This window comes from Eptatretus burgeri, unplaced genomic scaffold, assembly GCF_056783735.1.
Source record: "Eptatretus burgeri isolate ZD-2024b unplaced genomic scaffold, Ebu_testis_v1 Ebu_testis_scaffold_89, whole genome shotgun sequence".
Lineage (NCBI taxonomy): Eukaryota > Metazoa > Chordata > Myxini > Myxiniformes > Myxinidae > Eptatretus > Eptatretus burgeri.
The window spans coordinates 16460-32500 of record NW_028222039.1 but is presented as its reverse complement, the minus strand read 5'-3'; the positions used below and the strand labels follow the sequence as shown (position 1 = coordinate 32500).

The following is a 16041-nucleotide window of genomic DNA, read 5'->3' as shown; positions in this document are numbered from 1 at the left end:
AGTGTTATCTCGGGATAAATTGCATTGTGGTTGGGGGGGGTAATGACGTCATCGGTCACGTGCTTCGGCAGACAGGCAGTGGAGCGGACATCAGGAAGTGATCCTGTAGTTTTAGTCTGTGGTTGAAGCTTATTAAGGACGGATGAGCGTGCAGGGACCAGCGGGTCCAGTCTTGGGAGTTTGTTTTTGGACATCCCATTTTTGATTTCTGAGAGACAAGACTTCGAAGTTGTGGAAGTGAGCAAGTTCTTCATTCGGTTACATGGATAGTAGTTCTTGATATCATCAGTGTGGCGATGGAAGCTGGGATTGAAATCCCATAAAACTGCACACCAAGTGGACGTAGACCAAGAATAGATCAATAACAGATCCTTGCGGAGCACTGACTGGTTCGTGAAGTGGGTCTTATGAACATTTTGTGGCTGGCATTGTTTGCAGTGGATCGACCGTACAATCTGTAATGAAAGAATTGAAGAACAGGACCGGTGATTGTCAAGTGCCGTCGTCTGTGTCAAAAGCAACTTCAAGGGCCAGAAGCATGAGGGAGTCCAACGATACTTGGTCGTCTGTGACCTTCAGATGGGCAGTCTCAGTGCTTTGTAAGTCAGACTGGAAGGGTTCTGAAACGGAATCCAGGTGGACGTACGTACTACAGAAGCTCATTGGCAACAGCACCTTCTCAAATCTTGGAAATCAAAGGTAAAAGGGAAACAGGTGTTCCTGGTGTTGGCTTAATGGTTAGGGTGGTGGGCTTGGGATCCGAGGATCCTGAGCTCAAATCCCACTCAGCTGTTGAATTAATACCAGGTGGGGTTGACTCTGCTTGACATCCTTCTGAGGATGGCAAAATGAGTGCCAGCTTGCTGGTATCCTGTGTCAGAGTGACGACCCGTCCAGGATTGTGCCCAAGAGCCAAGGAGACTGCTTAGGCAGTACCAACGCTCTGCACAGAGTACGGTCCCAATGGATGGAGGGATGAATGGATGGATGGAATGTAGGTACATAATGGAGGAAGTGAGAACCCAGTCAGGGTGGGTTTGGGGAAGACAGATAAGAAGAGAAGTGGCGGAGAATATGGAGGAGGTTGGGTTGAAGATGAGTTCGGTTGAGTCAGAGGATATGGAGGAGGTTGGGTTGCAGGTGAGTTCGGTTGAGTTGGAGGATATGGAGGAGGTTGGGTTGAAGGTGAGTTCGGTTGAGTTGGAGGATATGGAGGAGGTTGGGTTGAAGGTGAGTTAGGTTGAATCAGAGGATATAGAGGAGGTTGGGTTGAAGGTGAGTTCGGTTGAGTTGGAGGATATGGAGGAGGTTGGGTTGAAGGTGAGTTCGGTTGAATCAGAGGATATGGAGGAGGTTGGGTTGAAGGTGAGTACAGTTGAATCAGAGGATATGGAGGAGGTTAGGTTGAAGGTGAGTACGGTTGAATCAGAGGATATGGAGGAGGTTAGGTTGAAGGTGAGTTCGGTTGAATCAGAGGATATGGAGGAGGTTAGGTTGAAGGTGAGTACGGTTGAATCAGAGGATATAGAGGAGGTTGGGTTGAAGGTGAGTTCGGTTGAGTTGGAGGATATGGAAGAGGTTTTTTTTTTCCACCAGGTTTTCTGGTTTTTTTTCCACCAGGTTTTCTGGTGAGGAGGGTGTTTGGATATGGACACCCAGCAGGATTAAAAACAAAACCTGTCAAAGGGCGGAGGAGCTCCTTGTGAGCCAACGGACATCCATATCTAGTGCCCAACTGTGTCTGCGGACGTCCTCCTGCAGTTGGGTTACTTCTTATTAGGAGGTTGGTGGCAGGATTTGCACTCCGGCCACCGTAAAACGCTTCATTCCGCAAAACGCAAAAACGCAAAAAAATCTGAAAACCCACTCCGTGGGAGTACCTCCTGTGCAGCTTCCCTTCGCAGGGCAGCTCACCGGATGATGGGATTGGGGCAAAGTTTTTCTGGGACCCCCTGCAATCTTTGATAGGAGGGAAACCACGGGGTAACATCCCTGGGTCAGATTGCGGGAGAGTGTGTCGGAGTGGTGCTGAGGTGTCGTCCACCAGACGGCGGTCTCCTTGGGTTAACCTGAGGCGGTCCCTTCGGGTGGGTGCCTGGAATGTCCTATCCCTAAGAGAGGATGATCACCTGTCTCTGTTATCATCTGAGCTCAAGCGTTTGGACATCGGGATTGCAGCTCTCTCTGAGGTTCGGAGACCGGATTGCGGCGAGATAATGGTGGGTGGTTACACCTACTATTGGTCTGGTCGCTCTGATGGTTACCATACCCAAGGAGTTGCTGTAGCTGTGTCCAATAAGCTGACCCCAATGATAATTGAGGTAACACCGGTCAACGAGCGTATTATGAGATTAAGGATTCGTCACTCCTTAGGTGTCATTTCCCCTGGTCTCTATTTATGCTCCGACTGAGGCGAGTGATGTTACCGTGAAGGATGCATTCTACGCCACACTCGAGTCTGTGTTGATCAGTGCCCCAGACGAGATACACTTCTAGTCTTGGGGGATTTCAATGCATCGACTGGAACTGATAGGGATGGTTATGAGGTGTGTTGGTCCCCCATGGGGTCAGGAACTATGAACCAGAATAGCACTAAGTTCCTTGACTTTGCAAGAAGTCATGGACTTAGGGTGGCTGGTTCATGGTTTCAGCTCATCGCTGGACTTGGTATTCCAACGCTGGCGGTGTGGCAAAGGAGATTGACCATGTCCTCATTGACGGTCGTTGGAGGATGATCCAGAACTGCAGGGTCTACCGGAGTGCTCAGTTCCTCAATACTGACCACAGGCTTGTTGTAGCAACTCTAAAGCTGCACCTTAAATCCTGGAGAATGGTACCATCCCAGCCTAGGCTGGATGTTGCCAAGCTCAGGGATGAGAGAGTAGCTGAGGAGTTTGCGAACAGGCTGAGTGGACACTTGGGGGTCTGGGTGCTTTGGGGGTCCTGAAGAGTTGTGGAACACCTTCAAGACCACCGTCCTTGATGTTGCCGGTGGATGCCTTGGAGTTCACCGCAGGGCAAAGAAGAATTTTGTCTCTCAAGGGACACTGGATACCATTGACCAGAGTCGCAGGGCCAGGCTGAATGGCAGAGCTGAGCTGTTCAGGGAGCTGAGGCGTAAAACTGTACGCGTGCACTGAGGGTGGACAAGGAGGCCTATGTGCAGGAATCTGTGAGGGGGTAGAGCATCACCTGTGGACAGGTGATTCTCGTCCCGCTTACAGGGGAATTCGCGCATTACGTTCATCCAAGCCCATCCCTCGGAGCACTGCAGTTCGAGCAGAGAGTGGTAGGCTCTTGACAGAGGAGTCTGAAGTGAAGGCCCGCTGGGCCGGTTACTTTGAGCGGTTGTACCAGGCTGATCCCCAGCTGTCGAGTTGGACGTCAAGGGTGTTACAATCCCTGTTGCTGACCCTCGAATCAACTGTGGTCCACCATCGCTTGTGGAAACACGGGCTGCGGTGAACCAGTTGAAACGGGGCAAAGCTCCAGGGATCTGTGGCATCCATGCCGAACTTCTCAAGGCTGGTGGAAATGCTGCACTCGCTGTCGTTGCATGCAGTTTTGTGCTCTGCCTGGAACACAGGCATCATCCCAACTGACTGGAAGAGGGGCCTTGTTGTCCCTCTCTGGAAAGGGAAGGGTGATCGCCAAGACTGCAACAACTACCGAGGGTGACGCTGCTCTCAGTGCCGGGCAAGGTCTTTGCTCGGATAATTCTTGGATAGGGTTCGCCACCATCTGCTTGAGCACCAGCGTCCAGAGCAGTCAGGCTTTACAACAAAGAGGTCAACGATTGACCGTATCCTTGCACTTCGTGTCCTCACCGAACGCAGACGAGAGTTTCGGCAGGGGCTGCTTGCAGCCTATGTTGATCTCTGTAAAGCGTTCGATTCAGCGAATCGGGATGTCCTCTGGAGGATTCTTGGTCTTCGTGGGGTGCCACCGAAACTGATCGATCTGATGTCTGAACTCTACTCTGGTACTGAGAGTGCTGTGAAGTGTGGTGGTACCGCCTCTGACTTATTTCAGTTTTTACTGGAGTTCTGTCAGGGATGTGTACTTGCCCCCACACTTTTCAGCACTTGTATGGACTGGATTTTTTGGGAGGATGTCGGAGAGATCAAGTTGCGGTGCATCGTTTGGCAAATGTCAAGATCTCGGACCTTGATTTTGCAGATGATGCAGTCATCTTTGCGGAGACTTTAGACATCCTCTTGGGGGCCCTCGAGGTGCTGAATGAGGAGTCGGAGCCGTTGGGATTACGGATTTCTTGGGTCAAAACAAAGATCCAGGCTTTCGGTGACATCTTGGATGCTGCTGTCCTGTCTGTGTCTGTTTGTGGTGAGGATGTTGAGGTCGTGGATAGATTCACTTACCTTGGCAGTGATATTCATGTCTCCGCAGGTTGTGAGCCGGAGGTCAATAGACGTCTGGGTCGGGCCTGGGGAGTCATGGATTCACTGGATCATGGGGGTGTGGCGCTGCCGGTACCTGTGCGGGAGGACGAAAGTCCGAGTCTTCAGGTCCTTGGTACTTCCAGTCTTGCTCTATGGGTGCGAGACTTGGACTTTAACCAAGGATCTGAGACGGAGACTTAATTCCTTTGGTACCAGGTCTCTTCGGAGAATCCTTGGCTATCGCTGGTCGGATTTTGTGTCCAACGAGCGGTTGCTGAGAGAGACTCGGATGAGATTTGTTACCTGCATAGTCCGTGAGCGTCAGCTGCGGCTGTATGGACATGTGGCTCGTTTTCCTGACGCTGATCCTGCTCACCAGATTCTCTCAGCGAGGGAGTTTCATGAGTGGAGGAGGCCAGTGGGCCGACCACGTGCCTCATGGTTGCAGCAGGTTGACCATCATCTCAAGGAGATGGGGATGGGCCTGGCATCTGCCTGGGGGATGGCCAGACGGAGGCCCCTGGAGTACCGGCGGAAAGTGGACGCAGCGACGCGCTGTTCTGGCACATGCTCCCATACCTGACCTGACCTGAAGAGGTTGGGTTGAAGGTGAGTTCGGTTGAGTCAGAGGATATGGAGGAGGTTGGGTTGAAGGTGAGTATGGTTGAGTCATATCAGGAAAAATAAATAAATAGGGCCACACATTCTCCACCAGTACTTTCCCCTCCTCCCTCTCTCATCTTGCTCCCCCTCTCCCCATCCCTCCTCCAATCTGCCCTCATGAGTTAGATTTTCCAGCAGATGTGTTGCCTGTCAGGTGAAAGCTTCAGGTTTGTCACGCACCCAATTTACACTTCACGGCACCGTGCTGTTACACCCCTGACAGGTCTTGGCTGGCTCGAGCTGTGGAGAGCTTCCTCAGAGGGGAAACCTCTTTTGTGGACCAGATGTTCCTGCTGAATTTGGGATTGCTGGAGGTTCGCGCGACGTCCATTTAACTGCCATTTTGGTGGCTTTCAGGCGGTGTAACTTTACCATTCTTCAGTTTGTCCTTTGCTCTCACTTGGAGTCGGTGTTTGATCATAAAGACCAAAGGGTCAAAGCGGATGAGTGTTTGATTCAGTAGCTCGTTAAAAACATCGACACACTCGTTCATCGTGCCACGTTTCGTGAACTAGTTTCTCTGCACTTGCTCCCTCTCCCTTTTCCCGTGTACACTCAGCACATCGTCTCTTGCATCATAGACAACGAATCCTGCACAAGGCACGTCCGGCAGAGCAACTTCGATCTGCTCAGCGAGCTCATGAAGTTCAACGTGAAAGCCTTTCGGAAGTTCCACAAGTGCGTAGCTTCGGAAGAGAGGGTGAGGCGTGCGTTCACAGTGAATCTGATTTTATACCTGTACACCAGTTGTGGTTTACCATTTCGATCATGACCATGTCCTCTTTTCTTATCGGAAGAGAACATTTGCACGCAGCCATTAATCGGGATGTCAGACCCAAAACCGATATCTTTTCTATCCCCATTAACCCGTTCCCCCTCGCCCCCACTCCCTTTCACCCCCAAACCCACCACCTTCCAAATTTCCAGTTGTTCCTTCCTGAGAGTTTGCTTCCGTAGCCATCTTGCCCACCTCGTGCGTCCTCCCCGACCCCTTTTTTCTCCCCACCTCCCTCATTTGTCCACATCTCCCTCCAGTTTGTCCTTCAACCCTGCTGTTGGTGTTTCTCCTCTCTCTCTCTCTCTCTTTCTCTCTCTCTCTCTCTCTCTCTCTCTCTCTCTCTCTCTCTCTCTCTCTCTCTCTCTCTCTCTCTCTCTCTCTTTCTATCTCTCTCTCTCTATCTCTCTCTCTCTCTCTCTCTCTCTCTCTCTCTCTCTCTCTCTCTCTCTCTCTCTCTCTCTCTCTCTCTCTCTCTCTCTCTCTCTCTCTCTCTCTCTCTCTCTCTCTCTCTCTCTCTCTCTCTCTCTCTCTCTCTCTCTCTCTCTCTCTCTCTCTCTCTCTCTCTCTCTCTCTCTCTCTCTCTCTCTCTCTCTCTCTCTCTCTCTCTCTCTCTCTCTCTCTCTCTCTCTCTCTCTCTCTCTCTCTCTCTCTCTCTCTCTCTCTCTCTCTCTCTCTCTCTCTCTCTCTCTCTCTCTCTCTCTCTCTCTCTCTCTCTCTCTCTCTCTCTCTCTCTCTCTCTCTCTCTCTCTCTCTCTCTCTCTCTCTCTCTCTCTCTCTCTCTCTCTCTCTCTCTCTCTCTCTCTCTCTCTCTCTCTCTCTCTCTCTCTCTCTCTCTCTCTCTCTCTCTCTCTCTCTCTCTCTCTCTCTCTCTCTCTCTCTCTCTCTCTCTCTCTCTCTCTCTCTCTCTCTCTCTCTCTCTCTCTCTCTCTCTCTCTCTCTCTCTCTCTCTCTCTCTCTCTCTCTCTCTCTCTCTCTCTCTCTCTCTCTCTCTCTCTCTCTCTCTCTCTCTCTCTCTCTCTCTCTCTCTCTCTCTCTCTCTCTCTCTCTCTCTCTCTCTCTCTCTCTCTCTCTCTCTCTCTCTCTCTCTCTCTCTCTCTCTCTCTCTCTCTCTCTCTCTCTCTCTCTCTCTCTCTCTCTCTCTCTCTCTCTCTCTCTCTCTCTCTCTCTCTCTCTCTCTCTCTCTCTCTCTCTCTCTCTCTCTCTCTCTCTCTCTCTCTCTCTCTCTCTCTCTCTCTCTCTCTCTCTCTCTCTCTCTCTCTCTCTCTCTCTCTGTCCTCTCTCTCTCTCTCTCTCTCTCTCTCTCTCTCTCTCTCCCTCTCTCTCTCTCTCTCTCCCTCTCTCTCTCTCTCTGTCTCTGTCTCTCTCTCTCTCTCTCTCTCTCTCTCTCTCTCTCTCTCTCTCTCTCTCTCTCTCTCTGTCCTCTCTCTCTCTCTCTCTCTCTCTCTCTGTCCCTCTCTCTCTCTCTCTCCCTCCCTCTCTCTCTCTCGCTCTGTCTCTGTCTCTCTCCCTCCTCTCTCTCTCTCTCTGAGGCGTACGTGAGGCGTACGCGTATGCCGTCATGCACTGTGCTCGTACCAAGCTTGAACAAAATCGGACCATACGTGTCCGAGAAATGGTTGGGGACACATTTAAGTAACAAAATGGCGCCAGTCGGCCATCTTGGATCTGATCTCGAAAATAAATGACGTGCGCATTGTTTGCTTTTTTTGTTTGTTGTTGTTTTTTTGCTTGATTGCTGATGTAGTTGTTTGTACCCGTTGATCAAAGGAACGGTTGAGAGTTTTAATTGCCTTCCTCGTGTCGTGTGCACGGTGGTGTGTAAAAACATGGCTACGCGTACAAACGGTACTTGTTTTCTCACTCGTGCCTGCAGTTCGGCACGTTCATGGAACAGGTGAACAGTTCCTTGGTGGATTCGAACATGTTCATCTGCTGCGTGGCACTCTCTCTTGAACACTTCCTGGGCAGGACAGACGATCTTGAAGGTGAATCCGAGAACTCGGGTTTTGAAGGAATTTAAAGGTTTTTGGATGCTGATGCTGATTGGGCGATCGTGTAGTCGGTCCTCATCATCGGATGTGTCGCTCGTGTGCAGTGCTCGACGTGATGACCTGCCGACTGCTCACGTTCATGGCGAGCATCGACAACCGACTGTCCTTCCTCATCAGGCTCATTGGAATCATCCGAGTGGAGAACCTCACAAAGGTCGGCTCTCCTGGAGGAGACTCTCGATCGCTCGTCTCCGTCGCGATCGCGGGTACCCCGTAACACGCGGGCGTGTCAGAACGGTTTTGCGATCTCCCGATTTGGTGCTTCAGTGATGTGTTTGTGACGTCACTATGGGTCTTGTAAGTTTCTGGAAACACTCGAGAATACAAGGTCTGGCTTTTTAAATGGGTGGACGTATGTGCGAGTTGAGGACGCAGATCGAGAAGTGTTATTAAATGACGTGACGACGTCGAAAGGGGAGACCTAAATCTCGGTGTGACGAAACAACGTAGGTCCTCATGGGGAGTCCCTCCGGTGAGCGGAACTGTTGCCAGAGAAGAGTACGGTAACCTTGCCCGGAGCCATTCAGAGGTAAAACCACGGCAAGCGAACGCTCTGATGTTCACCGTCGGTGTGACTACTCATGTAGAATGTTGTCATGATAATTATGACGTCATAGGTCACGAGGTGTGGCAGGCGTGATTGGAAAAACGGGGGAAAAACCTTGGGCCCTTTGTATCTCCGAAATCGCTCCCGTGGGAAAAATTGAAACTCAACGCATGTCAAGTACTCCTCGTGGGAAACGAGTGTGATCTATTCTTCGATGATGTCATCGGTGGCTTCCTTGTGACGTCATAATTGCGTACGTCAAACGCTTTATCCGATCAGGATGAAAAATTTTGAGGGTCATCTTGGGCTAAATTGTCGTCTTAGGGGGAGGGGGGGGAATTGATGACATCATCGGTCATACGGTTCGGGAGCCATCTCTTTCTTTTAACATTAAAACCTTCAAAAATCTTATTCTCCGAAATGGCTGAACAGATCGAGGCGAAACTTCGCAGGTATGATCGCCTATCTATGAGGAACAAAAAGTTGTCTACCTATGACGTCATCGGTCACATGCTTTGGCAGCCATGATTGTTTTTTTTTTACAATGCCGGAAAGCCTTTAAAAAATCTTATCCAGAATAGCCGAACAGATCGAGGGGAAACTTCACCCACATGTTCCCCAAGCCTTGGGGATACCAGAGTGTTCACGAATATAATTAATAGGTCACATGGCCTGGCAGCCATATTGGTTTGAACGAAAATCTTTTAAATAATTATTTCTCTGGAACCGCTTCATCAATCAATGTGAAAAGTCACATTGATGATCGGGTAGTCGTGGGGAATACACGTTTTAAATTTCAACCTGATCGGACGCATGGTCTGGCAGCCAGAATTATTTAATATTTTTGAATCTGGGTTCAGGGATTCAAATCAAACTTGGTACAAGTCGGTATGATGATGTAATGATGTGGGCGCAATCATATCTGGTGACGTCACGACGTCATAGAGTGCCCTTTCAGCTTGTGTTTCCACGTTTTGGGGTCACTCCTCCTTCCGGAGCTTTTACACCTTCAGTGCTGTCGATGCTGAGCACATTGGAACACATGACATACCTGGGCAACATTGCACACAAGTATTCAACCCTCTGAGTCAGTACTTCGTAGAAGCGCCTTTGACGGTGATTTCAACTTCGAGTCTTCTTGGGTACGTCTGTATCAGCTTTGCACATCTGGATTTGGGGATTTTCTCCCATTCTTCCTTGTTAGATTTGCTCAAGCTCCGTCAAGTTGGATGGGGAGCGTCGGTGAACAGTAATCTTCAAGTCTTTCCACAGATTCCCAATGGGATTCAAGTCTGGGCTTTGGCCGGGAAACTCAAGGTCTTTCACGTTCTTATTTTGAAACCATTCCATTGTTGCTTTGGCGGTGTGCTTGGGGGGGTCATTGTCCTGTCGGAACGTAAATCTTCACCGCAGTTGAAGGTCTTTTGCACTCTGAAGCAGGTTCTCCTCAAGGATTTGTCTGTATTTGGCTCCATTCATTGTTCCCTCTGTCCTTACAAGTCTCACAGTCCCTGCTGCTGAAAACCATCCCCACAGCATGATGCTGCCACCACCACGCTTCACGGTAGGGATGCATTCAGGCCAAAGAGTTCCATTTTCATCTCATCAGTCCACAGAATCTTTTGCCTCCTGCTCTCAGAATCTTTCACATGTCTTTATGCAAACTCCAGGTGTGCTGCCACGTGCCTTTTCTCAGGAATGACTTCCGTCTGACCACTCTCCCATGAAGCCTAGCTTCGCGAAGCGCTGTCGAGAATGTTGTCCTTCCGGCAGGTTCTATTCTGTAGTTCTCTAGTTCTATCAGAGTGGTAGTTTGGTTCTTGGTCACCTCCCTGATCAAGGTCCTTCTTGCCCAGTTGCTCAAGACGAACAGTTCCTTGGACTTCATGGTGGAGTTTCTGCTCTGACGTGCACCGTCAACTGCAAGACCTCATATAGAAAGGTGTGTTTCTTTCTAAATCATGTCCAATCAATAGAATTGGCCACAGGTGTACTCCAATCAAATTGGAGAGACACCTCAAGGATGGTCACCGGCAGAATGTCATGCCTGGTCTGGTGCCGGCCTGGTCGTGATGTGCCAAGTACGTGAGCTTGTGAGCGGCTCGCTTGTTTTGATGCACTGTTTTTAAAAGCAGGTACGAGTACGGAATGTCATGAGCCTAAAGGTCATTGCTAATTCCACCTGCTGCCCAGTGAACGTCACGGCGAGTCGCTCCTCTGAATGTGATCACCGTTTCCAAACGAAAATCAGAAACCTTCATTCGGAGTCGAGCCGTGATCCGTACTGCGGCCCGATTGGTTCCCCCGGTTGTGAGCGGCACGATAAAGTGATTTTTTCTCGCCCCCCCCCACCCCACCCCCAAATCCCCTGTTGTAACAGTTGTTATTGTTGTGACGTGCGGTGAACAGGAGGACGTGAGTTATCTCGACACCAGCCTCGTGTTCCTCATGCTGGCGTCACGTAAAGGTGAGCTTCCGGTATACCTGAACGCCCTGCGAGAAAAGGAATATTCGCAGAACAAGCCGGGATACATCCTCGGGAAGTTCCAGAGGCTACTGCGGTTTTGGCAATCTCACTACCTCGGCAAGGACAAGGACAGCTCGCCTTTAGAGAACGTAAGGCCTTGCAGAATCTCTCGACTTGCCTTTTGCTCTTCACATCAACACAACCTTTGCTTACAAATGCTTGGCCGACCTGATCTGCGTGCTCGGATGTCTTTGTAGCCTTTTAATTTATTTATATATTGTTGTGGGTACGTCGCTGGGTCGCGAGTGGCCTCTCTCAGACCCCTTCCTCACTGTTAACCGTAAAGCCGAAGAGCCACGGATAACTCCATGACCCAACGTGTTGCTGAGCAACCACGCACGCCATCTGAGAAGGCCAAGTCTAGCAGGGTCGCCGCTCCAAGACTCGCGTTCCCTTAGCGTTGATTTCGTGCCGCCCAGATGGGGAACCACATTCTCCGAAGTTCTGCAGAGACTGTTGTCCTTCCGGCAGGTTCTCCAATCTCAGCCGAGGAACTCTGCAGTTCTGTCAGAGTGGTCATTGGGTTCTTGGTCTGCTTCTTGCCCGGTTGCTCAGTTTGATCAGACGGCCAGCACGATGAAGAGTCTGGATAGTTCCGTGTTCTTCCATTTCCTAATGATGGAGGTCGTTGTGCTCTTGGGGGTTGGGATTGAAGTGTTGTTGCTCTCGTTCAAAACGAACCCCCCAGACCTAATTACGTCCCGGCATGTTCACCGCAAGGAATTGTGGGTTATGTTTGCAAGTTCTTGGCGCACATCTTTGGAAAGTATTCACGATGTGATGGTAACAGGTGACTTGATGACACAGGTAACATGTTGAAAGAAGATTGGTTGTTTTAATATTTGTTTGTTTGTGTTTTTATTTTTTTAAATCCGGAATTTTGAGTCAGTGTTGCAGTTTTAGCTTTACATTCGCACTGCATGACGTCATTGAGGGGGGTTTGAGCCCAATGATTGATTACCTTGTTTTTGACCTGACCTATCAATTCCTCCCTGTCAACCTCCTCCCCACAGAGCTCCTCCGTTTGCTTTGAGCGGTGCAAAGAAACCGCCGAGTTGCTCCTCTCGCCGGATCGACAGGCCTCTCGTTCCCTTTCCGGGTACATCGATGAAGCGAACATTGAGACGGAGGACACGGACTTGTCCTTTCGACTGAACCATGACCGGACGCGCGCTGCCGACATCATCGTTGGTGTTTGTGGAGACGAGCGATTTTAAAATGGAGCAATAAAGCTTTTTTTAATCGGAATCCTTGAGATACCAGTGCCTGGTAGAAGAGAGACTGCAGTGTCTTTGGGGTTGTTGTGATCTATCACTCCGATGCAAAATATATATATATGTATTTATATATAGAATCATCTGGGGTGCCATGTCGTGATTTTCCACCACGATCGTATCAATCGAGCGGATTCTTGATGCTGGGAACGTTGGACGTGTCACTTTAATTCACAATTCAATAGCTGAGGCCTTGCAGTCACGGGGGCCGTGCCACATGTAGAACACACGTCCGTCCGTGTGCAAGGCGTCGTGCTCTCGATTCTTCGTTAACTCCACAGACGAGTACGTACAAAGAGAAGAATGATCGTGTGACAAATGACTTTGTCCCCGTCCTTTTGTTTTTGGATCAGCGTTTTGATCGCCTCGAGGGATGGTCCGAATCACCTGGACGCCCGGCGGAATGCTCTCGGACACGCCGCACTAATGTTTCAAGGTCTTCAACTTTCCTGCTCCACAAGCCATGATGTCAACACAGCAGGACACTGCCTCGAATTTGAACTGACCTTGAATTAATAAACAAAGTTAAATAATTTTTTTTTTAATTGGAAGAGCAGGCTGACAACAGGTGGGGGCTCATGCTGCAAAAGTGGGGCAACAACTGGACACCGAGCAAGGAAAAGAGGGAGGAAACAAAGTAACCAAGCTGTTAGGGGGTGCACAATGTGAATAACGTTTATTCCAACAGACCATTAAAGGGAAAATATTTAATGTTCACCGAAACGGGGTGTGAAGAGACCCCTGGGCGGAACTGCAGAATAAATACTCGTGTGAAGTACAGTGCTTACACAATGCTCATTGTGTGTCACATGATCACTTTGCCTGGCCTGTGGGTCACATTAGATATCGTCTTCTTCAAACGTCTCGGTGCACCGCAGGAGGGTGGAGTCCTCAACGGTGAACTCGCCCTGAAACACACATGGTGTGGACAGGTGGTCGTTCGACCAATGAGAAACGAGAAAACATCCCAAAATACAAAGCTCGTCCACTTAGTACTCAAACTGAACCTGACGAAAACAACGGCTCTGATGATCCACCACTTTCCAAAAATCTCATCCACCAACCCACCACAAACGTTGCTGTACACTCCGGAAGGCTGGGAGCGAGGAGGAGGGTATATCTGATGAAAGATCCTCGCTCTGCTCAGATAAGGTTCTTTAATGGGGGAGTGAGTCCCCCCCCCCCTTTTTACCTTTGATCAAGAGGTGCGGTCCCAAGTTCCCATCGTGTACAGACTTTTTGGTGGCTTTTTTGCATCGTTGGTTAGAGGAACAGCTGTGTCACTGATGCAGTGCCCCTCTTACCAGTACACATTGGTGCTCATGTCATCAACCTCAGAGGGATGACAGGCTGAGTCAACCCTCTGGTGTTAATTCAACAGCCGAGCGAGATTTGAACTCAGGATCCGAAGATCATCCCGAGCACGCCACCCTTCTTACCATTGAGCCAACGTCGGATAACCTGGAATTAAATCGCATTAAATGACTTTAAAAACTTTTAATGACACATCGTAACCCACAATTACCGAGTGTAAAACAAATTATACAAAATTAATTAAAAATACAAAACTAGAATGTCTCGGTTGGATGAATGTCCACCCCCCAGCCCCCACCTTTATAATACCAAGTGTAAATTAACTCAGGTGTCACCAATTGCCTTCAAAATCACCAAACTAGGTTAATTGGCGTCCACCTGTGTTAAATTGAAGTTATTCTGATTATTTCAGAATAAAAATAGAAGGGCACTCGGTGGAGCGCACACCTCCGCCCTGTAATACCTGATCCACGAGAACATATCGGGCCCAAAACATGTTTGAAATATCGTGATATGTGTCGTGTTTGAGCCATAACTCTCAATGGTGGAGAGTAGTCGGATCCGGATCTTCACCAAAATCGAATCAGTTTGTCCTTGTCACGCACCGAACCTGTCCACAAAATTTCATCCGGATCCGTGCACAACTTTTTTTGACATATCCTGAATCCAGACAAACAGACAGAAAGGGGTACAAACACAACCTCCTTCACCTTCGGTGGTGGAGGTAATCAGCTGTTCCTGGAAGGTTTTCTCCACAGGGTAGTGCAATTCACAGCAAAGACTCAACCATGGCAACCAAGGAGGTTTCATCAGACCTCCGGGATGAAGTTGTGGAAAGGCACAGATCACGTGATGGGGATAACAATATTTCAAAGGCCTTGAATATCCCATAAAGGAGCTCAGCCATGTGAGCTTTGAACCATGGCGTCTGGTGATCACAGCCCCAATGCACAGTAGGTGTTCGCAGCGCGTTTTCTTGGTTTATATTGGTTGGTGTGAGAGAAAGGGGGTGCAGCAAAAGGAGTGTGCACACGTTGTGTGTGCTTCCTCGACTTCTCTCTCTTCCTTTCCTGGTTGTTCATCGCCTTGCTGGTTGTGCCCAGTTGTTACCCCATTACCCCCACCGCTCGAGGAGAGATGTTAAAGTCTCTTCCAGGTTCTGGATGAATCGTTTGGCTTTCTTCAGAATTTCTATCTGTAAGAACACAGTACTCGGGTCCACGATGATCTCAACATCCGATGTGAGGGTGGACTCAACAAGACGTGGTCATGAATGGGACAATGAACACGATTAACCACACTCAACCCTCACCGCAATCATTGGAAACGTAACGTCTTCCTTGAATGAAATGACCTGAGTGTGGTGTCCGGAAGACCTTGAGAAGGTCCGAAGGGTCTTTACTTATGGGATTTGTTTTGAAGACCTTGGTGAGGTGCACATTTCACTTCCCCCTTGTGAGGTTGTTGGTGAACCCACAGGACCTTCCCATTAGCCTCTCCGTTGAAGGGAGCGGTGGTGTGGGAAATGTGTGCAGTTTGTGTTGTTCACACAGTGGTGGTAAATGGAGAGGTTGTGTGGTTATAGAGATTGTGTGGTTGTCAGGAGAGGTTGTGTGGTAAAGGGAGAGGTTGTGTGGTTGTAGTGAGAGTTTGTGTAGTTATAGAGAGAGATATTCTGTGGTGATCAAGAGAGGTTGTGTGGTGGCCACGATTCATACCGAAGGTTGCTTGTGGGGTCCGAGGTGAACGGGACATCTTGTTGATCCCCATGTCGCTTGCCATGGTGTGACCGGCGATGGCTCGTACATCCTTGAGGGACTCTGTTCGACAGCCGATGCAGTTTCGACCGCATTGACGAACGTGATGTCCTCGAACTTGATGCGAAGTATCGCCCAAACCATCTTTTGGTCTTGTAAACCGGCAATAAACGTGCGACAATTCTGGCAGGTACATGTGTGTGTGTGTTCCCTCGTATCTTGACCCATGTTGTAGCTACGAGAACGAGTGAACACTTTCTAGTTTCAGAAGGAACTCCTGTGTGATGTGTTAAAATTTAATGCACCTGCCTCTTAAAATAAAAAGGTTATCCGTGAAAAAGGCCATCATTTCACAGGGCCTCTGGGACGAGTGATACCGGTGAGTTCTGTTTTCCACTTACAGGAGGCTGCTACGTGGCCTGAGCGAGGCTGCAGGAAGCTGAAATTTTGCACGTGAGTCCTCATGGAGGCTTACTTCAAAATCTCTGAATCCCTCAAGGATTGGTGGTTTAATTTTGAAATGACCTCCTGGCATTGACGTGCGACAATTCTGGTGTTCGGACCCCTAAAATGTACACGTTTTCCCTCGTATCTTGACCCATGTAGTAGCTGCGATAACGAGTGAGCACTTTCTACATTCAGGAGGAGCTCCTGTTTCATGTGTTCAAACTTCATGCGGCTCCCTCTTAAAATAAAAACATTATGGGTCAAAAAAGACACACGCACTCAC

General features: G+C 49.3%; 1 protein-coding gene across 9 annotated transcripts in view; it reads left to right on the top strand.

Annotated features, from left to right (window-relative positions):
* LOC147007587 (short transient receptor potential channel 4-associated protein-like) overlaps window positions 1-12214 on the top strand; it is a 31722-nt gene extending 19508 nt beyond the window's left edge. For 6 of the 9 annotated variants that reach the window (XM_085866829.1, XM_085866828.1, XM_085866830.1 and 3 more), the window contains 6 exons: window positions 5287-5377; window positions 5623-5763; window positions 7715-7826; window positions 7937-8094; window positions 10849-11055; window positions 11980-12214. In XM_085866829.1, coding sequence (XP_085722955.1) covers window positions 5287-5377; window positions 5623-5763; window positions 7715-7826; window positions 7937-8094; window positions 10849-11055; window positions 11980-12183 — 913 coding nt within the window. In that variant the 3' untranslated portion in view covers window positions 12184-12214. The remainder of the gene's footprint in view (window positions 1-5286; window positions 5378-5622; window positions 5764-7714; window positions 7827-7936; window positions 8095-10848; window positions 11056-11979) is intronic. The other 3 variants (XM_085866827.1, XM_085866834.1, XM_085866833.1) reach the window with 2 other exon arrangements.
* Window positions 12215-16041: the final 3827 nt, after the last annotated feature.